Source organism: Bactrocera neohumeralis, chromosome 4, assembly GCF_024586455.1.
Source record: "Bactrocera neohumeralis isolate Rockhampton chromosome 4, APGP_CSIRO_Bneo_wtdbg2-racon-allhic-juicebox.fasta_v2, whole genome shotgun sequence".
NCBI classification, from domain to species: Eukaryota; Metazoa; Arthropoda; class Insecta; order Diptera; family Tephritidae; genus Bactrocera; species Bactrocera neohumeralis.
The window spans coordinates 10,022,156-10,047,184 of record NC_065921.1 but is presented as its reverse complement, the minus strand read 5'-3'; the positions used below and the strand labels follow the sequence as shown (position 1 = coordinate 10,047,184).

The window sequence follows — 25,029 nt, the reverse complement described above, 5'->3', positions numbered from 1 at the left end:
CTGTCTTTCACTCTCAGTTGTCTTTCCGGCGCTCTACAGCGAAGACACACCGTTACAACAATGCATATGTTTAAGTGTGTGTGTGTGTGTGTAGATGTGTGTCTGTGTTTATGCAAATACATTGTTGGGCGAAGATTTTCCGCCAAGAACGCCAACTCGCACACATAGTCTCCACAGCTGACCAATAAAATGCAATAAAGATTTGAGAGATTAAAACAAAAACACAACATTACAACAACAAAATATGATATCAAAGTGAAAACGAAAATCTTTATGAATTTTTAAATGTCAACCGCACAAGCTGCGCCTACGCGCCTAGCACACGCTGACGGCAGCGCCAGCAGCGTTGATTTTATGATCGGAAATCGTGGCTGGCCGAAAGACCTCAAAGGCCAATATCAACAAGCTTAAACGGGATCACATATATTGTATATTGCGCCAACTTGCAAGCAAACATACTTACATACACATAATGATATACATACATACAGACAAACATACTTTGTAATAGTGAAAAATTGTAACAGTGAAAAGCTCTTTGTAAACACATTCAAGTTTATTTCACCGCTTGTTGTTGATTTTCGAAAAATTATAGACCATGTGAGTTCTAAGCAAAACAAATATGTGCGTTTGCTAATTCGAGAGCTAAAAGTGTTTTGAATGACTTCAATTGTGCAGACTTAGTAGCTATATATCGTAGATATATACAATATGTACATGTGTATAAGAAATATATAATTGCAGTCTCCTTTGCATCAGCCAATTCGTTTTTTTACTTACTTTCGGTTTTATCGGACCCATTAAGAACTTATCCACATACGAATTCCTTCAAACACATAGCATCCGACACCAGATAATTTTTTATAAAATTTGATTGACGTGAGTCACTTCAAAGGTTCTTCTTTATGGACAAAATACATTTGTTTTTAGGTTTATTGACTTCATTTATTTTAATATTTTAATGCATATACATACATGTACATATGTATGTATGTACATATTAAGGTGGGTCGAACCATATTTCGCATTTTTTAAGCGGTTTAGTTTTATGAAAAAATCGCTCAGACCTTTTTTAAAGAGCAATCAATTTCCTACAAAATTCACAACACGAAATATTTTTTCAAAAAGTTAAAAGCGAGACAAAAATTTTTTTAACTGATAATAGGAAAAAAATAGAAAACCTTAAGGCGGAGAACCTTCCCGCTACAATTAAGCGTTTATAGTACTTGGAGAGCCTTTCTTAGAGTTGTTTATCAACCAATATTTCAAAGTACCAAGCAAATAAATTCAATTAAAGTTTGAGCTCTTAATATTAATATTAAATATTTTGTTTTAATATAGGGTAGTCGAAAAAGTCTTTTCGTATTTCTTATCAAACTGCAACTTATTTTTTTAAACTTATAATAAACTTCAATGAACCAAATATGTAGCATTTTTGTCGACCTTTTTTGCCATTTTTCCGCTAGAGACATAATTCCATCAACGTAAAACTTTTCTGGTTTCTCGGCGAAAAACTGCGACAAGTAATTTTCACACGCTTCTCTTGAAGCTAACTTTACTCCATTAAGGGAGTTCTGCATTGACCGAAGCAAATGATAGTCCGATGGTGCAAGGTCAGGGCTATATGGTGGACGTATCAAAACTTCCCAACCAAGCTCTCCCAGTTTTTGCCGAGTCATCCAAGATGTGTGTGGCTTAGCGTTGTTCTAATGGAAGACGAAGCACTTTCTATTGATCAGTTCTGGCCGTTTTTTTCGATTGCTTGCTTCAATCTCATCAGTTGCTGACAGTAAAATGTAAAATCAATCGTTTGACCATGCTGAAGCAGCTCATAGTGTATGATTTCTTTCCAATCCCACCAAACACTCAGCATAACCTTTCGAGGCGTCAATCCTGGTTTTGCGACCATTTGTTGAGCTTCACCACGCTTGGACCATGATCTTTTTCGCACATTGTTGTCGTATTTGATCCACTTTTCGTCTCCTGTTACCATTCGCTTCAGAAATAGTTCGATTTCATTTCGTTTCAGCAAAGAATTGCAGATGTTAATTCGGTCCATTAAATTTTTCACAGACAATTCATGTGGTATCCAAACATCGAACTTCTTTTTGTAGCCAGCCTTTTTTAAATGGTTCAAGACCGTTTGATGATGAATGTTAAGTTCCTTAGCGATGTGACGGCTGCTTATGTGATGGTCCTGGTCAATTTTTTCCAAAATTTTATCGACTTTTTCAACGATAGGTCGACCAGAGCTTATTGGTTATTCTCTTTAGAAGTTTATTGAATTTGGTGTAAATGAAAACTTACTCTTGCAGGGAATTTCTATTTTTCTGTCTACAAAAAAGATCCGAAGTAAATTTTTGCAAATCGATTCCCTCAAAGGTTATTCGAGGCCAAAGTTCAACCTTGACGTAAAATATAATTTTTAAATTTTTTTTACACCATTTTACAAAATAAGGTTTCAAAATAATAAAATATTAATTTAATGCGCACTATGATTGTTACATGCTCATAAAATGTAGTATTTACTTATTTAATCAGCTATCCTCACATCTGATTAGGTATCAGATTGCGAACTTAAATTAATAATTAACCTTCGATTCGAAAGTTTGAAGATTTCGAAGATCTATCGACCTCTCCGAAGGTTTTGCCTACTGAACGGAATTGACATGGAAAACTGATAAGTTTTTTTTCCAAAATTGATACGACTTTTTTTTGTGGGAAATTTGATCACCGTATGTAAATTAGTGGGCATTTGACAGCCGTTTGTTAACGGTGCGCAAGATTTGTCTAACGATTTCACCCTAAAAAAATAGAAAAGAGTTTACTTGAAATTTAATGTTTTCAACGGCATCACGGTTACAGAATCATTGAAAATAGTTTAGAGTATTATGGGGAGGCTACTTTATCACACACACAAATATTTCAGTGACACAAAGCATTCCGTGAAGGTCGTGAAGTCATCGAACACTTTCCGTATACGAGTCGTCCAACCAGGGCTGTTAATGGCAGCAGAAAAATAGGAGTGGATCTCAGCATCTCTTATGAATCATCGTACCTTAATCTTTTGCAAAACCAACGTTGAATAGAGGCCACAAAGGAGATGCACGACAACGTAACTGAAGAGTCCACACTTTTTTTTATTAATTTATGAATATGCCGTCAAAACTATCCAAAAATCAAATAGGAGCCGAAACTGAAAAACAAAAGTTTTGCTAAAGACTCGAAAGTCCATTCGACCTGAGGTTATAACAAGTGCATGGAAGATTAGAATAAGCATTAGCATGCTTGCATTGTCTCAGGAGCCTATTTTAAAGACGATAATTTTTGCAATATTTGTATTAAAATACATGCAAATATGTGGGTTGCCCTTCTATATTTTGGAATTTGGCAACAGTTATAGTCTAGCAACTGACAACTTGTCGTAATGTTTAAACGACATTTTTAACTACTTGCACTGTTTACAGTAATTTGAAAAATTCATCTTGTCCGAAAAATTTAAAAAAAAATTTTCGCGTAATTATTTTTTATATCTTTCGAGGTGGATTAACTCAGCAACAATGCATAGATGAACTTAATTGAATTTTTGATGATGAAGCTCCTTCAAGGACCAGTGTTTATCGATGGTATGGTGAATTCATTCGAAGTCATAGTCACTCCAAAACCAATTTCGTGAAGGTCATCGAAAATCAGTTGTTTGTTCCCGAAACCATTGATAATGTGCACAAACTAATGTTGGCAGATTGTCATGTGAGCTATCGTTAGATAGAGGCCACTATTGGCATTAGCGGAACCAGCATACATTCAATATTGTAAAATGTAAAAAAAATTGTTCACGTTGGATACCACACAATTTGTCGATCGCTCAAAATAAGGCCCGTGCCGATTTCAGAGAGATAATGTTTCCAAATTCATAAAATGGTAGTGCTTCGTTAGAATAAAAAGCGAAACAGTCTGTGGAAATTGACATTAAAAAATGCTTTTGTATTTTAATTTTTTAAAAAATTATATCAAATCTTTTTGTCCCTTTGCAAATCATGAGATATTATACACTAGTGGATGTTTTTTTTTTCAAAAAATTTACTTTATTTTATTTTTTTCTGTTTAACTGTATAAAAAGGAAAATTTTGATACATTTAGTTCAAATGAAAAATTCAGTTTTATCAATCAATCAGTACTTTATTTTATTTTTTTTAGTTTAACTGTATATAAATTTTATTGATACATTTAGTTGAGCAAATGCAATTGGTTTACAATCAATCTATTATTTTTTATAATAGTTTGTACATTTTGTATATAATTAATTTGTTTGTATTTGTATACACATATCTTCGTATTTTTGCAAATTGTAAAATTTTAATTTTTTTAATAAAGTTGTAATTGTTATTTGACATGCATAAATTTAAAGAAATACATTAATTAACGACTTAAACTAATGTTAACAACAGCGATACAGCGCAATTATGCTTAGAAAAATGTATTATAAATTTTATTATAATATAATCAGTTAATCATTTGCTGCTTATGCACTATGCAGGTGTTTATTTACTTCAAATTACCATTTTTTCATTAATTTTTTAAAAATATTTTTGAATTTTTATTTTCTTTTAATATTTTTTTACATCTAACTTTATCTCTTTTAATTTTCTATTCAAATTTATTTCATATCTTCGCATTTTTCAAATTTTTTTTTTTTAAATTTTGGAATTTAAAGAAATATATTTTTTTTTATATTTTTATGCTTATTTAATCACTTTTAAATTTCTGCTCAAATTTCTTTAATTTTTTTTTCAAAATTTTTTAAAATTTTTTTTTTTTTTTTTATTTTTTTTTATATTTTTATGCTTTTACTTTTAAATTTTGCTCAAATTTCTTTATTTTTTTTTAAAAATGTTTTTTGAAGTTTTATTTATTATTTTCTTTTAATTTTCTCTCAGAATTTATTTAATTTTTTTTTTCTTTCAAATTTACTGCCTATTGAACACCCTTTTTGGCACCTTCGTTTCGTTTGACTTGCAAATTTTTAAATTTCGTCTATATGTATGAATATGTGTTTATTCCCGCTGCCATATCTATGCAGGTGTGTTGGTAATTAAATATTTTCCAGCTAAGCTGAGTTCAGAGCGGCACTTTTACTGTTTTCTTTAGTAGCTTAGCTAATTTATGAGCATGTTGAGGTAGACTAGCGAAATGAATTTCATATTTTCCAGCGTCAGAACAAACACTTCTACAAAATATCGTTGTGTAGTGACTTTGTTTACAAAAACAAAACAAAAAATCAAACAATTTTAAGAAAAACAAAAAAGCAAAAACAATAAAATAAATACATCGATAGGTATGTACAGTTGTGTACGTATGTAACTGCATCTAATCAGCTATGCATACACATTTTCCACCTACTAAGTTTGTGTGTATGTGTGTGTAGAAATTCTTTGGCCTTTGTGCGCATTTAAATGAATCGCGTTAAACTGCTTATTTGGGATAGTATTTCGAGCGGCGCCAGCGATTCACAATGCTGTTGGCCAAGACCCAAGCGAAAGCGGCACAAATCAGCTGGAATTACGTAAGAGAATAGTAATAAATTTGATTACACAAATATAGCAAAGCATAATTTAGTAGCTAATAATTTGAAAATAAAGCAATAATTTATTGATTTTTGACATTTTAAATACGCACCTCGACCAACACCACACCGATGGCGAAGAAATTGAACGCCTGCCAGCGCTCGGCCGCGTACGCGAGGAACTTCTGCCGGCAGCCGTCGAGGTTCAGCTTGTCCGTAACGCTGTTGTAGCAGCTATTGGGCGGGAGCAGGTAATCGCTGGAGCCGATATTGCCGCAACAATCGAGCTAAGGCATGAATGGCGGCGCAAATATGGCAATAAACGTTTATGAATTATGATTGTCAATAGTGAAATATTACAAAAAAACAAAAAATAACACAAAAATAATTTATAGTTTATAAACATATTTATGCACGCATATATGGCATTTTGTAAAGATACTTGCGCGCATGCGCAAACAAGTCAAGTGCGCAAGTACAAACTACATACATATAAGCACACATACATAAGCATTTCTATACACATTATAACATTACTCATGCTCACCCATCTCTCAATGCTCGCTATATGACTAGCGTTGCCCGGCTTGATGGGCACTGTCTGCGTGCCCCACAACTCATCGAAGGTTTGATCAATGTTGATCAGCATTGTCGTTTGGAAGATCCATAAGAAGCCAACCGATAGTGTTTGCAGCACAACCCATAGCAGCAGTATGATAGCGAACTACACACATATATATGTACGTCGTGTCAGTTCGGCATAAAAGGGCAGTGACATTGAAAAGTACAAAAAAATATTGTGAAAAACAAATTCAATAAAATAACAATACAAATTGATGCTTTGTTTACTAATGTGAAAATTTGCTTACCGTTTTGGAGATCTGGCTGCTTTCATGTGCCGCACCCAGTGAACCCAAGACAGCGGTCAAGATCACCACGATGCCCAAGCCGAGTATTACGAAGGCTGCGGTATTGAAATATTCAAGTTTGATGACCACATATGCGCCAATGCCAATGATGACCAAGCCGACCAGCTGAAACGGAAGATATATAGTTGTTAATAAGGGATATTTTTAAGACAAGGAAATAGGCGTTCTATAGGACTGCTTTTGTAAGCGAATGCCAAAATAATGCTTCGCTGACTTAAGTTCCCCCAAATTAGGATAGAAACTGAGAATCAGAATTCATCAACATTTTTTGTAATTTCTCATTACATACATGTATTAAAAGTAAATAGATTGTTAAGGCCAAGTACATAGTTATACATCACTTGAAATTTCATAAAAGTTGTTTATAGACTTATCTATTTCAAAAATAGGGGGCTTCCGAGCTTTATTGCTCTTTCAGTAGAGTATTATCGTTTATATCAAACCTCTTACCTCTAAAAGGCTATTGGCTAAGCTTAAATATTTTTCCACTACAATTGGCACTTTCGCACATTCGCCCACCGAAGAGCCTACAGAACGTTCTAAAAGCATTTACTGGTACCGTTACTTTGGAAAAACACACCATTGTAATGGGTGTAATAAAAATGAACAATTTTTTTGCATTAAATTTAACTTTTTGTTAATAATGATGAAATGATCTGATTCAGGTATATTGCCTTTTATATTTCGTGATTTGGCAAACCTAGGTTTGCAATCTGGAAATTCACAATTCTATCGTGAACTTTGACATTTTTGATGGTACATATGCATCGCGCGATTATTTTTAAAAACTTTCTACGTGGATTGACTCATCATGAGTGCATAAATGAAATTAAATTAATTTATGAAGCTCCATCAAGGACCAGTGTTCATCGATGGTGTGGTGAATTCAATCGAGGTCGCAGATCACTCCATGAGGAGTTTCTGGAAGGTCGTCCAAAATCAGTTGTTGTTTCGTTCGTTCGTTCCGAATCAAATAGAAATCGGTTGAGGCATTCAAAAGGCATATTTTAGATGTACCTTAATCAGAGTGTCAAAAGTGCTTCGACAGTTGGTTCAAACGCTCGCAAGAGTATAGATAGTATATAGTATTATGAAGAATATTTTGAAAACCAATAAAACTGTTTTCGATAATTAAAATTTGTTTTCGTTTTCGAATACCGAAATATAAAAGGCAACCGACGTATGCACCGATTGGTCCGATAACTTGCTGTTATTTTGAAAGTAGTTCATCATATCACTATCATAGGAACCTTCGTCCTTATTGGCAAAAAACTAGGACAAATAATTTTCATAAGCTTCTATTGATGTGAATTTTTAAGCCAGCAAAATCATTTGCCATGTACAGAAACTGATGCTAATCACTTGGTGCCAGGTTCGGATTACATGAAAACCTCTCAACCAAGCTACCGGAGCTTCTGACGATGAATGTGTCCTTGCGTTGTCCAAATGGAACACAATTCCTCTCCTATTTGATAAAACTGACAGTACAAAATTCGATTTAAGAGTGTGACCGTAGGGAAGGACTTCAAAGTACATTATTCCCAACCAAACGATTCGACCATATAATCTGACGTTATCGTAAGTGACTCACTTTTCATAAGCAGTAATCACCCGCTTAAGAATTCGATTTTGTTGTTCCAGTAATGAATCAAAGATTGATATTCGTTTTTTTGTTTTCGTTAACTCGTATAGCACCCATACATCGAGTTTCGTTTTGTATGCAGTCTTATTTAAAAGGTTCTATGTACAATGTCTAGCACCTGGACAATCGAAAAAGTGCTGAGATGTTGGTCGGACGTAAAGATTTCTTATACTATATTTCATCGTTATTTTCAACAACTGGCCTTCCAGAGGGTGGTGAATCTTTAACATCAAAGTTACCGGAATGAAGTTAATGAAACCAAAATGACGTGTTTTCGCCTCTACCAAAGAAAAACTTCAAAATGTGACATATTTTCTCTTGTCTGGTATCCATATTTAACGTGTGTCCAGCAATAGCCAATCAGGCAATCAAAAAAGCTTTTAGTACAAAATTTTAACTCTCTAATACCTATTGGATAAATTTGGAATTTCTTTTTACTAGACCTTATGTCATACAGAAAATACTAGTTCTATCTCTGAAAGAAGCAATTTTGAGTTACGCTTCCACTTGTTGAATTTACTATGCTGAAGCTCATTTGATTAAAATAGATGACAATTTCGTTTATATTTCATTAAGAAAATAAATATTGAGGACAAATATTGAGCAAACCAACAACGCCTGGCAACAACAACTTTGCGTTCAAAGAGATAACTTCACTCGCATTTACAACAAAAAGTGCTTAATTCAGAATTGCTTATAGTTGCAAAGATATATTTAAATAAATTTAAAAACATAGTACAATACATAGCTGTTCAATGAAGTCATTAGTCCACCCAATAAAAACTGACTTCATTTCACGAATATATTAGTCAAATAATAAAATCTACCATATTTGTCACCACTTAGTGGACTTGATATATGTCAACCTACTTGAACGAGTCAATAACTTTCGACAGTGCTTTTATTTATTGAGTAGTAATACCCAAATTGGGCTAACAAATGAGTGCAAAGCTAAAACTGTGACATTTTTTTCCATGCAAAATCATATTTTATGAATGCAAAATAAAACAAAATGTAGTGTGTCTACATAGAAAAAAAATGAAAATAAAACAATATAAATAATGAAATAAGGAAGCAAATCCAAATTTTGGTTTCCAGAAAATCAACTTCTAACTTTTTGCAAACAATCTTCATATGGAATGGGAAACGCGGTTTGGGTGACAGGAAATATTTAGTGAGAATACGAAAATATACGAGGTGTGTCCCAAAAATAAACGAACATTATATTTAAATCATACCTATAATAAACGTATGGAACGTTATCTATTGAAAATTTGCGGTGTTAAAAATACATTCCACCTTTTTCAAACACAGCTCACTTCATGTAAATCGGATAACAGATATTAAAGTTGCAGCCATTTTAATAAAAGAAGAATTATACAACCGGCCAGGATGCCTAAAAGCCAATAGGTCCTGAATTGATGAAAAAACCTAAAATTATTGGTGGGCAAAAAACAGTAAGACTTTTGTTTGTGCTAACGTTTTTTTTTTCAATCCTCGTTGTTAACAGTTGTTAAAGTTATTTTCCGGAATAGCCCTCATTGCGCGTAGCGATTGACGTTTAAAGTCAACAATTGACTGAAAACGGTTTCCCCGGAGTGGTCGCTTGAGTTTGCTGAATATCCAGAAGTCTCACGGAGCTAAATCAGGCGAAAACGGTGGTTGCGACACGATATTGGTGGGAAATTTGGCGAAAAACTCACAGAAGAATCAATGCAGTATGTGTCGGTGCATTTTTGTGTTGCAAAAACCGAGAGATTTCGACCCATAAATCCGGTCTCTTTTTACGAATAGCTTCGCGCAAACGACGCATAACACTCAAATGGTAAGCCTTGTTGACGGTCGCAAGGCAGTTGGACTACACCACGCCTCGATAATCGACGAAAACTGTCAACATAACCTTGATTTTTATCTACTTTGACTTAGTTTTTCGGCTTCGGCTCAGCTTTGCCACGCTATTTGGCCAATTGATTGTCTGTTTCCGGGTCGTAAGCATAGAACCAAGACTCATCGCCAGTAATAATAAGTTTCATGACAACCTGGTAGTCGAAAATGATTGTTTCACAGACGTTAACGCGACGCTGTTTTCCGAAAAATTTTAGTGATTTTGGAAGTAATTGTGCTTTCACTTTTCTGAGACACAAATCTTTCAAAATAGATTTTACTGATCCTTCCGTTTCATCGATTCTCAAGCACAAATTGCTTTATTTTGTTGGCGTGTAGTTCATTAGTTGATGTTGGTGGCCGTCCTGGACGTGGCTCGTCGTCAACGTGTTCTCGACCCACTTTGAACAATTTGTACCAATCAATAACACTTATTCCCGACAAACAATTATCACTGAAGGCTTTTTCCAACATTCTCATCCTCTTGGCATCAGAAATTTGACTCCGAGGACAAAACTTCTTTGTTGAATAATTTCAATCATCGTAAAAATCGCCGAAAGTACTTTATGTACTTCAGCAAGGCAAGCGTATACTAAACACTAATGATTATTTTGATAAACACTTGGGACAGATGTCATTGATAGGCATACTAACCCAGAAAAAAAATATTTCGGCCCATATTTACCCTCTCTCAGTTTAATAGTATTTAGAAACTCTCTAAAAACATTAAAAATGTCCAAAAAATTAGAAATGGAGACCACGCATAATTGATTATCGAGAACTGCAATGGTATCAAAAGATTGATGTCGAACGTATCCTGAAATTAATTTTTATATTTTCGCCTTTTATCGATGAATCAATATAAGGCACAATTTCCTAATAGTTCCCTAGAAAGTTCTCAATTTTATTCTTTTGAACAGAAGTTATGATTCAATAACAAACAGTTGCTAGTTGGGTTTAATCAAGAAACTTCGACTTGACAAACTCATTTCAATCACACTTGAAAGGTAATACCAACAATAGTTGATCAACCAAATGGCAACCTTATAACAAAATCGAATTGTTGCGTTTGCGTTTATACAAATCGAACAAACCAAATAAACAAAATGTTTTTGGTATAAATAAAAATAGACAATTTGCAATAAATTATTCATACTTTTATGGCAATTTTGCATTTTTACGACCACAAAGAAACATTGAGCGAATATAAATACGAAAATGTCATTTCAAAATGAAATAAGTGCAATGAAAAAAGGCATTTTGCATTAGAACCAGTTCAACAGGGTGGAGGTGTAGGTGGAGATTCATAAGTTTTCCATTAATCTTGTGTATAAATTAGCTGTGCTGAGGTTAATCGCTAAAATAGTATACTCTACTTTTCCCTTTTGCAAATTTTAGCAACAAATGCGGCAGTCTTACATAATAGCTAAAGCGCCTGATCATATAATCTACGGAGGCAAACAAACGCGGTCTTAAAACTATTCATACGATGTAGAACGGGGGCAAGTGTAGTCATAAGCGTTTTGTAAATTTTTTCCAGTAATAAAATAGAGTATACTCCTTAGGTAAATAAGTATGTATATATGTGCATGTTTACATAGTAAATGAGTTGGTTCTTCTTTCAGCAACTGTGTTAAGGCTAAAGCTGTCTGTGGTGATAAGAAAAGTGAAATCTACGCGTCACTGTTTGTTTTGAGTTCAGCGATAAGAGCGCTCATATACAATAAACACACATACATGCTTACAAACATAACATACACGTTTATTTTTGTATGCGTAGGTACTGAGAGATAGCAAATAATCGCTTAAAAGTACATTAGCAAACAATTTATTGACATCACAAGGTAACCATAGAACTTAGACGTGAAGTAGAGGACAAATATATAATACTTATTTCATAAAACCACATAAGTGACTCAAAAATATATATATACTTTTCTCCTAAGTAAATTTAATCATCTGGAAAAGAGTTTTAAGGTATGCGGTGCTTAAAGTAACAGATAATCCTTATTTTGAAAAAAAAAAAATAACTTTCCTTCCATTTTGTCCAGAAAAACAACCATTTGTTGTGGTTTGTGGGCCGTTGGAATCATCATCATTTCTGTGATTTTTCTTTAAAAAGTGGGCAACCTCGAAATGGATGACCCTTTATATACATCAGAGATTAACTTAGAAAAGATTTCTCCAAATAATTCTCTACAGAGAAAACAGAATTTTCTCTTAACACTCATTATATACCACATGACAAATTTTGATCCGGATTGATCAATTTAAATTGCGTGCAAAAACCGATCGACACAATTTTTTCCTAGATAGGTATAACCTTTTGATATGTTCGTGTGAAGTTTTATCTCTATATGCCAAATGTGTGTGTTTGGCAGCAGTCTTTTACGACGTGAAAAGTTTGTCTGACGATTTTTACCTTGGAAAAAATATTTAAAAGCGAATTTGAAATTTTTTGTTTCCAATGGGATGGCGACTATGGCATCGCTAAAAATGTTGTAGAAGTGTTTTGGAGAGTCAATTTTATAAGGTACATAAGACAAGACATGAATTTATGAATACGACGTCGGAACAGTTCAACAACCTAGGTCAAAAATCAAAGTGATGCTTATCGTTGTCTTTGAATACCGTAATATGGTTCACTGTGAACTCGTTTCACAGATTCAAACGGTCAATCAGAAATTCCATGCGTCGTTTTTACGCATTTACGACAATTGTCGCTAACGACTGTTTGTTTGCTGAAAAGTAATAAATTTATCATCAGAATAATACGCACATTTTACCATGACTGTGACTGACTTTTTGGCCAAACTCGAAACGAGAGTCAGCGCAGAGCTTCAAGATTTGGCAAATCCATCGAAAGTCATTCACTCAAAGCACTGAAAGTCATCCCAGATTAGGCTTATAACAATTGTATGATTTTGAATACAATTATAAATAAGGATCAGGAAACATGTGGTGATTCTAAGATAAATAGTTCGAGCTGCAGAACTAAACAGAGAAAGTACAATCTACTAGAAAAGTGTACAGCTGCTGGCGTACGCCGATGATATTGATATCAAAGGCCTCAACAACCGCACCGTTAGTTCTGCTTTCTCCAGAATGGATAAGGAAGCGAAGCAAATGGGTCTGGTAGTGAACGAGGATAAGACGAAATATCTCCTGTCATCAAGCAAACAGTCGTTGCACTCGCGACTAGGCACCCACGTCACTGTTGGCAGTCATAGCTTCGAAGTTATAGATAATTTCGTCTTTTTTGGAATCAGCACCAACAACAACGTCAGCCTCGAAATCCAACGCAGAACATCTCTTGCCAACAAGTAGTACTTTGGACTGAGTAGGCAATTGAGAAGTAAAGTTCTTTATCGACGAACAAAAATGAGAATATCGCATGCGATGGAACAATGAGCTGTATGAGATAATAGACGACATTGACATAGTTTAGCGAATTAAAAGACAGTGGCTACGCTGGCCAAGCCATGTCGTCCTTATGGACGAAAACACTCCAGTTCTGAAAGTGTTCGAATCAGTACCTATCGTGGGAAGCAGAGGAAGATGAAGACCTCCACTCCGTTGGAAAGAGCAGGTGAAGAAGAACCTGGCTTCGCTTAGAATCTCCAATTGGCGCCACGTAGCGAAAATAAGAAATGACTGGCGCGCTGTTGTTAACTCGGCTATAACCGCGTAAGCGATGTCTACGCTAGTAAAGAAGAAGACTTGCTTAGCTACATAAGAACTGGAAACTTACACTTTTACCGGGGGTTGAGTTGAAATTAAAGGGTTTAGTGAGTTTAGAGCAAAGTAATTTATTTTGGAGACTGAAGTGTTTGTCCTATTGATTGGATGATGTTCATCTGCATCTTAACTACTGCTCTCTAATTAAAGATTGTCGATCTTTTCAATTATTCGGTTCTGATATTCCTTGCGCTCTTGTTCTTATTAATCACCACAAGTGACACTGAAATCACTTAAACAAATTGATTTAATTAAAAATCAGAACAACGAACAACAAGAATCGGTGACGCTTTGTATGACCATAAATCATGGGTCACTTAGTTCTGTGAGTTATTAGCTGTCATGTCACGCAATGTGCACAGAGACACACACACACACCTACTACATCTTCTAAAAGGCAGGTGGCATAAGTGTTTGCGGTAGCCAATTGATTAGTTACAAATAAAATGCGAAAAAATCGAAATTAGCAAAGAGGCACAATAAATTGCCGAAGTACGAAGTTGAAAATGGCAAAGGCGGCAAAGTCTAATTTAGAAATGATTCAGTAATCGTTGCATGATAGCGAAAGGCGTGGAGTAGCGCAAAATATAGTGATTAGATAAGAGCAATAAGTGATGACGGCGGCTGTCAAGTGCAATTCTTATTAGTAGTCTCCGCTCTTTTGCTGAAAATTACGTAAATTTTAAATACAAACATGCTTATATACTTATGTATGTACTTTGTGAATATGTACAGTGAATAACATTTAAAATGAACATTGTTGAAAGATATTGTTGAGTTAATCTCATTTCTAATCTCCCATAAGTTCATTGCTTTTGACAGCTGTCATTTGAAATCTCCGCTATGCGAATTGAAACTGAAAATATCGAAAATATGGTCATAATGACTTTATGAAAGGTAAATTGACAAGTTCGTACGAGCATATTTCTAGTTCTCAAGAAAAACTACACATACTGTCTGTTAAATACTTCAAGGTATCTCCTCATGACTGCACAGTTTTAAAAAATAACATCACTAGTATTTTCTTAGTTAATGGCCGCATAATTTCACACGCTAAACGTCTCACGAAGAGACTTTTTCATGTTCTACGCTTTCAAAGCCTTTCAAATTTCAATTTTGATGAAAAGTGGATCACGAATGACAACGTCAAATGAAAATAGTCTTGGTCAAATCACGGTGAGTTGACGCAAACGGTGAATATGCCAAAATAGTCTGTCAGGACTGGTTTTCTGTATATTTGATAGGGCATTTAGACGTCTAGGAATGGACCGAAAGTGGCCAGCTTTGGCAAAAAAGAAAGAAATTGTGTTCCATCTAGATGACGCCAGGCCACACACATCGCTAGTAGTGACTCGCCGGAAATTGCGATAGCTTTGTTGGAAGGTTTTTCCGCATCAATACAATAGTCAACCGAGTGATTACTACGTGTTCCTGCTTATAGAAAAAAGATTTCGAAAGAGAAAAAATCGATTAAAAGCAGTAATATGGACGAGGGTTTCAATGAAAATGGTATTGTGCAAAGTACTAGTCAACTGATTATCTTTCATTTTTCAATCTGATAGTCCAGTATTTCTTATTTAGGTCATAATTTCAACCAAAGTGCTGATAAAAGTTATTCCTTCTCTTTGAGACTAATAGCATAGCTCCATCTGGACTGCAACAAAGAGAATAAAAACCCAGTAATTTGCACTCAAAACTTTAAAAACACCCCTGAGTTCCACTATTGGCCTGCCCACTGCACTTTTAACTCACCGCTGGCTGGTATGGGCATTCATTTTCCAAGATCACAGAGCTTGTGCTATGAGTAAACACGGAATGCATTTATATGTAAATTTACATACACACATGCACACATATACTTATATTTAGTAAAGACAAGTGATGAAGATTATGCGGCTGATAAAAAAGCGCACCCATCCTTGTGCTCAATTACTTTACGAGCACTAAAACTAAACGCTGCAACTAGTGAAATAAAACTGAATTAAAAGAGACACGAACACACACACACACACATCTATACGAATACATATGCGAGTATATTTGCAGAAGTTCGCTAGTTAGTTGTGTGTTTATGTAAGAAAATTAGTGTGAAACGGATGCGCGCATTTGAAAAAGATTTCAGAATATTTTAAAATTAACAACAACCATAAATGCAACAAAGCCGCCATGAGTCACGCGAATGATAGGAACTTTTTATGTGCAATTGTACTAGGGTGAGCATTTTCTCATACATTTTATGCCAGTCAAGTGTTGGCATACTTGAAGACAGATCTTAAAGCTTTTAGTTTTCAATCGGTTATTCGAACTTTTCGACAATTCGCAGATAAAGCCAAAACAAAATATGCGCCCAAACCTTTTTTACCTAAAAATTATAAAACAAAAATATTAAAATGGGAAAAAGAATATAGCCGGAATTCTTGATCTAGTGACTGAAGTCCAAAGCATACTAAAATTATGGAGGCAACACTTCTCCAGCCTACTGAATGTCAGTGAAAGCATAGTATCAGGAGATGGTGAACCCGATTATCCAATCGATGACGATGGATCGGACGTTCCATTGGCCGACCATGAAGAAGTTCGAATGACTATTATCCCTCTGAAGAACAACAAAGCGGCGGGGCCCGATGAATTGTAGGCCGAGCTATTCAAACACGGCGGCGAGGTAGTGTTAAGGACCATGTATCAGCTTTTTGGCAGAATATGGTCGAACATAAGCATGGCCGACGATTGGAATTTATGTGTACACTGCCCAATCCACAAAAAGGAAGACACTCACCCACACTCTGCGCCAACTACCGTGGGATAAGCCCACTCAACATCGCATATACAGTTCAATCGAGCATAATGTGTGAAAGATTAAAGCCAACCGTCAACAAACTGATTGGATCTTATCAGTGTGGCTTTAGGCCTGGAAAATCAACAACTGACCAGATATTCACCATGTGCCAAATCTTGGAAAAGACCCGTGAAACGAGAATCGACACTCACCACCTCTTCGGCGATTTCAAAGCTGCCTTTGACAGCACGAAAAGGAGTTGCCTTTATTTCGCTATGTCTGAATTCGGTATCCCCGCGAAACTAATGCGCCTGTGTAAACTGACATTGAGCAATACCAAAAGCTCAGTCAGGATCGGGAAGGACACCTCCGAGCCTTTCGATACCAAACGAGGTTTCACACCAGGCGACTATCTATAGTAGGACTTCTTCAACCTACTGCTGCAAAATTATAGTTGTAGAGCTGTATAGAGAAGACACAACCTCAACAGGTGCTACTTCGGACTGAGTAGACAATTGAGAAGTAAAGTCCTCTCTCGACGAACAAAGGCAAAACTCTATAAGAGCCATGGACAATGACAACATCTAATGAGTCGACGTTACGAGTTCCCCATTTTTCCTCATTTTTCATTGAAGTCACATTTTAACCACTGTTTGTGGAAATCTTGTAAACAACTAACAACCCTAATGCAGACCTAGTACGTGCAATGCACGCTTTTTGCACTGAAAAGGCACGCGCGGCTTTCTGGCACACTTTGGTGAATGCCACAACAGTGAAGTGGCAAAAATAAGCGCGAAATTAGATCGGCACAGTTGCACGAGTATAAATATTGTACCTTTCAGCGGCAGTGGAACGCTTAGCGGTTTTGCGCCAGCAATCATGCCGCCAATAGGCACATTAGCAGCTGCAAACCAGTACATATGCGCGTGTGTGTGTATGTCTTCTGAAATTTTTGCCAATATTTAAATACATGCGCTTGTCAATCAGTCAATCACTCAGTTTGCCAGTTAGTTCGTCAGTCAGCCGTCTGATTTACATATATGAAAAGAATGATATTTGTTGTTGTTGTTGCCACTGCATTTAGGTTTATAGTTTTGTGTGGTTGGCATGCGCGACGCTTTTCCAAGTGCACGCCAAATATGCAACAACAACAAATAAAAGCGGCAATGTCAATAAATTACAACAATTTAAACAAATTGTAAACAAACGTGCCCAACTGAATAACAACCCACCAATTGACTCAGCGTCGCCCACAGCGCAACGAAGACGTCTGCTAGGAGAGCGCAAGTGCGCGGGTGTGCCTTTGTGTGTGATGTGCAAAACTCCACAGTGCATTCGTGGATTAAACATAAACAAATATGCTGTAAATTCCAACTAAATTGGTTGACTGCTAATAAAATATAATGATATTTTTTGCCAAGTGTAAAGGTCAGTCAGGCGAATCTCTGTCCAAGCTTTATGCAAATCCGAGACGGGAAGTCATAATCATTCGAATTAATGAATATTTTTGTTTGGATAGAAGGTCTGGCGTTTCTGACTACAAGTCTCAATCTTTTTGGGGGTATAGGAACGCTAGGAGTTTTATCGTCGATCCAAATGAGTGCAATAAATTAAGGCTGTTTGCAATACCGGCCAGAAATTTTTTGGTATTTTTAATTTTATCGCTTAAAATTCATAAAAAACTTTTCTTTACATAAGTATTCAAACAATAATGTGGTAATTCTCTCAGCTCAGTCTTAAAACGTGCTTTCGAAAATTCCTAAAATACAAACAAAAAAAAAAGGAAAGGCTAAATTTGGGAGCATTACATATTTAAGCCCTAAGTTACATTATTACATTAAACGAGTTCATTAATAATAAAATAATTTCATTATGATTAAAAATTAGCCTATATTTTCGATATAACATATGATCAAATTTGAGCCATACTGACCTATTTTATTAAAAATCTTTATTATCGTCCACAAAATAGGCTCTTCAGCCAATACAAGCTTATAAAGATTTATGCCACTCTGATATTTTCGATATATCATATGATCAAATTTGACCCGGACTAATCTATTTTATTAAAAATATTTATTATCTCCATTAAAATAGGCTCCTCAGCCAAAGCAGGCTTACTAACATTTATTCCAATCCGATATTTTCGATATATCATATGATCAAATTTGACCCGGACTGACCTACAGACACCAATATTTATTTCAATTTTCTATACACTTCATATGACACACTTTTTAGAGCGTCATTCACTAGAGATGTTTCAAAGTCATATTCATAAACCAACGTCTTGTCACCAGTCATGAATGAATGTAGTTTGTTAATGTAGGGTCCTCAGCTACGTTGCCAACCATTTCTTTAGCGCCTTCCACTCGACATCATTTTTGCAAAACATTCAATTATTTAGGGACGAATCTAGCATTGAGACGCTTCGTGCCCAAAATATTAACCAACCAGTGTTCGTTCAATCTATAAGAGATGTTGAGATCATATAGTAAGAGTCAAAGTCCTATACAAAGAGTCCTCTGCAAATAGAGAGTTTTCATATTTTCAAATTTCAATAAAAAAACATCGTAGATTTTAAAGAATTACTGTCAATATTTGCAGAATATCTTCAGTGGAATTTTATACTAACTATAACTAACTATGTTGCCATACCCGATTTCACACGTAAACTACAAAAATCAATGATTTCGGCCGCTTTCCAGTGCTAAAGGGTTTCCCGAAATCGATTTTGTAACTCTAGAGACCACCCATATTACAAAACCAAAATTATTCGAATATAAACAACATATTTTACTACAATAAATATATTTCGCATTTTCAATTGCAGCTATTTCCCGAATCACTTTTGGGTGTCTGACATTTGTTTTTCACTTATGCCTTACTTGTAAAATTTTTATGTTTTTCCTTTTAGGTTAGCATTTACATGTGCGAACGTGACTGTAATGCAAACGGGAATTATAAAAATTTATATTTACTTAATTAATTTATTTGTAACCATATAACTTTGTGCGCATTTTGTAAAATATCGGACGCATAGATCTAATTACAACAAATTTCTCTCCCATTTAGTTTCAAATTTTTATTACTGTCGCAATTAAATTTGTGGTAATTAAACAATTTGTATGTAAGTTATAACTTATTTCGTTGAACTTACAGAAAAACTTACCCAAGTATTTACTTCTAATAATTTCAAAATAATTGACATGGATATATTAAAGTAGGAGTACATAATGCGTCCAACACGCCCGATAGACAGTTTTCTTCATACAACAAGAAGTTAGTAAACAAAGTAGATTCAACTGAAAAGTAAAGAGATCATCTCAGATATCACCTTTTATATCAGATATATTTAAGCTATGCTCACACTCTCTTGTCAAGAATTTAAACTTGAAAAAAAAGAAAAAAAAAGAAAAACTCGACTCTTTTATTCATTATCCGCAAAATATGTGAATAACTAATTGAAGGCTAAAAACTCACTATGTTATACTAGGTCAACCTTATTACACTAATCTCTTTGATTTAGTACAGCTGATTGCTCGTCACTCATCTCTTTAACATTTATTACGGCGTTAAGATTTTTGCTGCGATTTGTCACATCTAAAAAGCAGCTGCAACGTTGCTAGATAGGCAGTCTGATTTCTCTCCGCTTCAACACGGCACTCTTCATCGCACTAGCTGTTCTTTTGCATTTTCGAAAACCAATGGTTTCGTTTGGAGCTTTACGTAGGGAGCTTGAAATGCCGTCCGACAGTTCCTTTATACCGAGTTGCTGATGAGCGCTCTGAGAAGGCGGGAGTGCAAGTCGAATAGTGATCGTTCGGCTGACAGAGGCGGATGCAACAAAATAGTGGTCGGAGTCGCTGTTAGGACTTCGGAGCGTACGCACGTCTGAAACACTATAGACGTGTCTTCCGTCTATCACAACTAAATCGAACTGGTTGGTGGATTTTCGTTCCGGACACAGCCAGACTGCTTGATGAATTTTTCTACACTGGAATCTAGTACTACAGATAATCATATGTCGGGGCCCAGCGAAGTCGATCAGCTTCCACCCATTTAGGAATTTTTGATCATGGAAGTTGAATTTACCAACCGTTGTACCAAAGATACCTTCTTTGCCCACCCTGGATTTTGACATCGTATCTAGCTATCATAGGTGCGCTCCAAGCGCTCATAGCAGACATCTTTGGTCACATCATCCTACTATGTCGTCGAGACGTGGACGCAAATCACCGATATATTTGAAGAACTTCACTGTAATGTGGCTTGCGGCCAGACGTTCATCCACCGGGGTGAATACCAAGACTCGGCGTTGGGGTCTCTCTTTCACTACGAATCCCACAACGAATCTGCGATTCTTTATATGGTCACTGTAGTAAATGGCACAAGGACTTACTCGTTTCAGTCCATGTCCCATCCATCGCACTTCTTGGATGGCGAGGATGTCAGTCTTAACTCTTACGAGGACATCAACCAGCTGGGCAGATGGTCCCAATTAAGGAACCGGACATTCCAGTTGCATGCTCTTAAATCGTAATCCTTAGTGCCTTTGCCGGGGTCGTCATCAAAAGCGGATCTCTCGTACGAGGCTGTTGTTTCCTTTTTATTTGCGGCTGTTTTTACGGGTCCCAAATTTATGGCACACTCATACATACTACATAGGTATAAGTGATAATATTTAATCAGCGTGAAGAGCTGAGACGATTTAGGCACGTTAGTCTGTCTCAGTTTTTGAGATAACGATCTGAAATTTTACACACGTCCTTTGCATCACAAATATATGCATATTTGTCGGAACGGCCGATATCGAACCACTATAGCATATAGCTGTCATACAAACACCGACATCAACTGACCTAACGAAAATTGATCGATCGGATTGCTTTAGTAAAACACAAATACCTAACAAAGTCGAAAAAGATATTCTTATACACTTTCATGCTACGCGAAATACATCTGTGAAGAGTATTATAGCTTAGTGCAAACGATGTTAACCTTTTTTTCTTGTATATTTACAACAACATATTTGTATTTAACTCCACTACATCTCCACTTACGTCGTTTGTAATCCATTATCATGCTAATCTGTGTTATTAGCAAACTTGTATTAGCACAACAATGGCTTTTAGCAATAACTGTTTACATACTTCCTGATAAGCCATTGTTAAGCTTCACACACTTCATAAAGCGTTCATATTAATTTTCATAATTATGACTAAATGCCCGTTGATTGTTGACGTTTGTTTCGCTTCAAAATTTATGGCTTGACACAGACATTGGACCCATAAATATACATTTTAAAGACACAAGCATTTATCAATGCAAAAAAGTGTGTCGGTATGTATGCGTGCATATATTTATATTGATGAATGCTTAGGAAAGTTAATAAGTTTTTTTCCAATTGTTGGACTTAAGCACAGACGTCACATTTGGCGCCGCTATTGTGTGATAAACAAATGGCAAAATTATGTTGATATATTGAATTTCAAAACAACACTTGTACGCGACGATGGAATTGGTAAATAATTGCCGCTAAATACTGTTAAAGTCGCCTACGCATGTTGTTGTCTTAAAAGTGTAGGAGCTTGCAACATATGTACCACAGGTGTTATTGAGTTATTTATTTTGGATTTGGTTTTCTTTTCTCAATTGACCATTTTCAAATACATATGTCAAGACTGTCTATTAACCAATGCGGAACTGAATTTCATTCATAATTGCATTTAAACTAATTTAACTAATCGCCTACAACAGCGAATATGGCTGATAAGCTTGTTAAGCCCTCTAAAATATATTTCAAACACTAAAAAGATCTTTACTAAACTCTAATTCGTTCAAATATATACACAGTGTATATATATAAATATATATAAATATAAACACACATTTCCTCCGGCACAGTCATAACAAAATGACCTTGGGACCAACCCAAATATTATTGTCTGTGCCCATCACAGCGCACAGTGCGTATACGCACTCCATGCGAGTATAAATTGTATTGGTGTGTAGTTGTGTGGTGTGCTGCTAAAGACAGCCACCTCTTGCATGGAGTCTGAAATCTCGTAAGCATCTCGTGGTCGGCATAGCAACCGTTTACTTTAGAGATTTTTTCCGTTATTTTTATTGATATGTAGCGCACAGTTGTTGGAAAACAAAGCAAACAGCGTGACGCATAACTTCAGAAGTAGAAACAAATAACCTCTACATAACCGCTATATACTGCTATTACTTTTTTATAAATTTTCAAGTGTGTGTATTCAAATAGCTCCATATACATATGTATGTACATATATCAAGTATTGTAATAGCACACATTTTACAACTTCCTTTATTTAAATATATTTATTTATTTACGTTTGCCATTTTATTTGCGAAAATGTATTGTGGAAGAAATATATCCGACGTTTTAATAACGAAAACATTCGCACCCCAAAAACAAGCCAAAATAAACATATCTACAGCGAAATAATAAAAATCATTAAAAACACAGAAAACATTGCAAAATGTTTTTCCAAATATTTAAATTGGAGCTCACATAAACACGAGAAAGATTTATCTGTGAGTTGAAAGAGAAGGACTAAATGGAAAAGGAGGCCCGCTTTATATCCGGAATATAAATTGACATATCAGAAATGTATTATGAAAAAATATTTATAAATTTCTGTTAGTTTATTATTAAATCACATGAAAATACGAATGTAGTGAATAATAAAATATGATTTAGAGAATACGGATAGAGAAACATAATATATTTTGAAATACGGATTAGGCCATGTCCGGATTAACTGTATATGTATATACTTTTTATAGGAAAATATAATATTATATTAAGTAACTTATATTGAAATACCTAAACAAAATAAATATGTTTGGTAGCACTGCTCACAATGATCTAAAGTTCTACAAATTATTCTTATCAGTTTCTTAATTTTTGTTATATTTACTAGAGAGTTTAATTAATTATAATTTTAATTAAACTCTTAAACTCTAAAATTTAAAAATCTTATATTCCATACATGCTGGCAACTCTCTAAATCTGTTAAGAAGTAAAATTTAAATATTCTTCGAGTTATATGTGAACTTCGATGGTGTTGAAAAAGGTCTACCACAAACAAAACAGTCTGATCTCGAAGATATTCTTTGTATAAGGACATATAGTCAAAAACTTCGAACAAAGGCGGCGTTTGAAAAAAATTGAATTTTACCCATAATTTTAGTTGTTTTTGGCCACTCAAAACTCGATGTTTGATCTGAAAAAATTTGATAGTGATCGAATCATTTGTTTTGGAAAATGCGTTAATGCTGTTGTGACCGATTGAACTGAGCGGCTTCTTTAGAAGCTATAACTATACAACTTTTGAGATATTCATTTAAGTATGGGTACTTTTTAAGATATAAATATCAAAATTAATGATTTAATATATGTGACCTGGTCTACGAAAAGGGAGCTAACGTGCGAAAACTAGTTTTCTGGGAAAAGCTGTTAAACAAACTGTTTCTCGTTATCTCATTAATTGTTCTCCTTTTTTTTTGACACCTAAGCCCCCTTTCCGTAGACCAGGTCACATACTCTTTTTATTTTCGACCGGGTGTGCTCCATAAATCACTTCTATAAGTACATACATTTTATTAAAAAGCTAATGGAAAATAAATGGCAACCCTACCGAATTCTTTTTGAATAAATTTCTGAGATTTTCAATTTCCCAACTTTAATCGCCAAATTTTTTATTTTCTTTGGCATTGTGGCAACTCTGTATCTGAAATTTATTTTTAAGGTTTTGTAAAAAATAAATGGTGACCCTGTATCGATTTTTGTTCCAAAAAATTGTTTGTTCAAGATTTTTTTCTATATTTTGTTGCAAAAAATTTTCCAAAGGTGTTTTATATTTAATAATATCTTAACTACTCAACATTTTCTTTATATGTTTTCTATTCAAAGAAAAGTGCAATTTCGAAAAATATATTTGCTACACTTTCGAAATTTTTTTCTCACTTAATAAATTATTTACACTATTTTATTTAGTATTTTGTTAAAAATAAGTGGCAACCCTATTAAAATTATAAAAAAATGCTGGCATAAATTTTTTAATAATGATCATTTATCATATACTTAAATACTAACATTTTAATCACTCTAATTTCCTTTCCTTTGCTTTCCTTAACTTTTATTACAAAAAGGTTGGCAACTCCGGTTATTAAATTTTGAAACCATCTTTTTTTTCAGTTTCATTTGTTTATTCCTTATTTCTCATTTGATTTATTGATTTCGAGCTTTTTTTCGGAAGTTATTTATTTGTTTACATATATGTGGCAACTTCATTCGGAGAAATTTTTATTATAATCTGCATTGAAAGAAAATTTTATTATAATCATTACATATAGTACAAAAAAACACATATTCATAAAAAGCATGTATTGTTCATTTTCTGTCCGAAAAAGTAAAGTTGATAAAAATTTGACAAACTCAATAGAGTGACTCAGATGCCCAAGA

At 34.8% G+C, this 25,029-nt stretch overlaps 2 protein-coding genes across 2 annotated transcripts in view; one reads left to right on the top strand and one right to left on the bottom strand.

The window, feature by feature from the left end:
* Nucleotides 1-527: 527 nt before the first annotated feature.
* The window catches only part of LOC126754776 (sialin), a 441,635-nt gene continuing 417,133 nt past the window's right edge, over nucleotides 528-25,029 (top strand). The window contains exon 1 of the mRNA XM_050466889.1: nucleotides 528-533. The gene's annotated coding sequence lies outside the window, so the exon portion shown is untranslated. The remainder of the gene's footprint in view (nucleotides 534-25,029) is intronic.
* Nucleotides 5,084-25,029, bottom strand: part of LOC126754792 (protein late bloomer) — a 28,696-nt gene continuing 8,750 nt past the window's right edge. The window contains exons 3-6 of the mRNA XM_050466915.1: nucleotides 6,433-6,597; nucleotides 6,111-6,287; nucleotides 5,677-5,850; nucleotides 5,084-5,553 (exon numbers count right to left, since the gene is read on the bottom strand). Of these exons, the coding sequence (XP_050322872.1) occupies nucleotides 5,473-5,553; nucleotides 5,677-5,850; nucleotides 6,111-6,287; nucleotides 6,433-6,597 (597 nt within the window). The 3' untranslated portion in view covers nucleotides 5,084-5,472. The remainder of the gene's footprint in view (nucleotides 5,554-5,676; nucleotides 5,851-6,110; nucleotides 6,288-6,432; nucleotides 6,598-25,029) is intronic.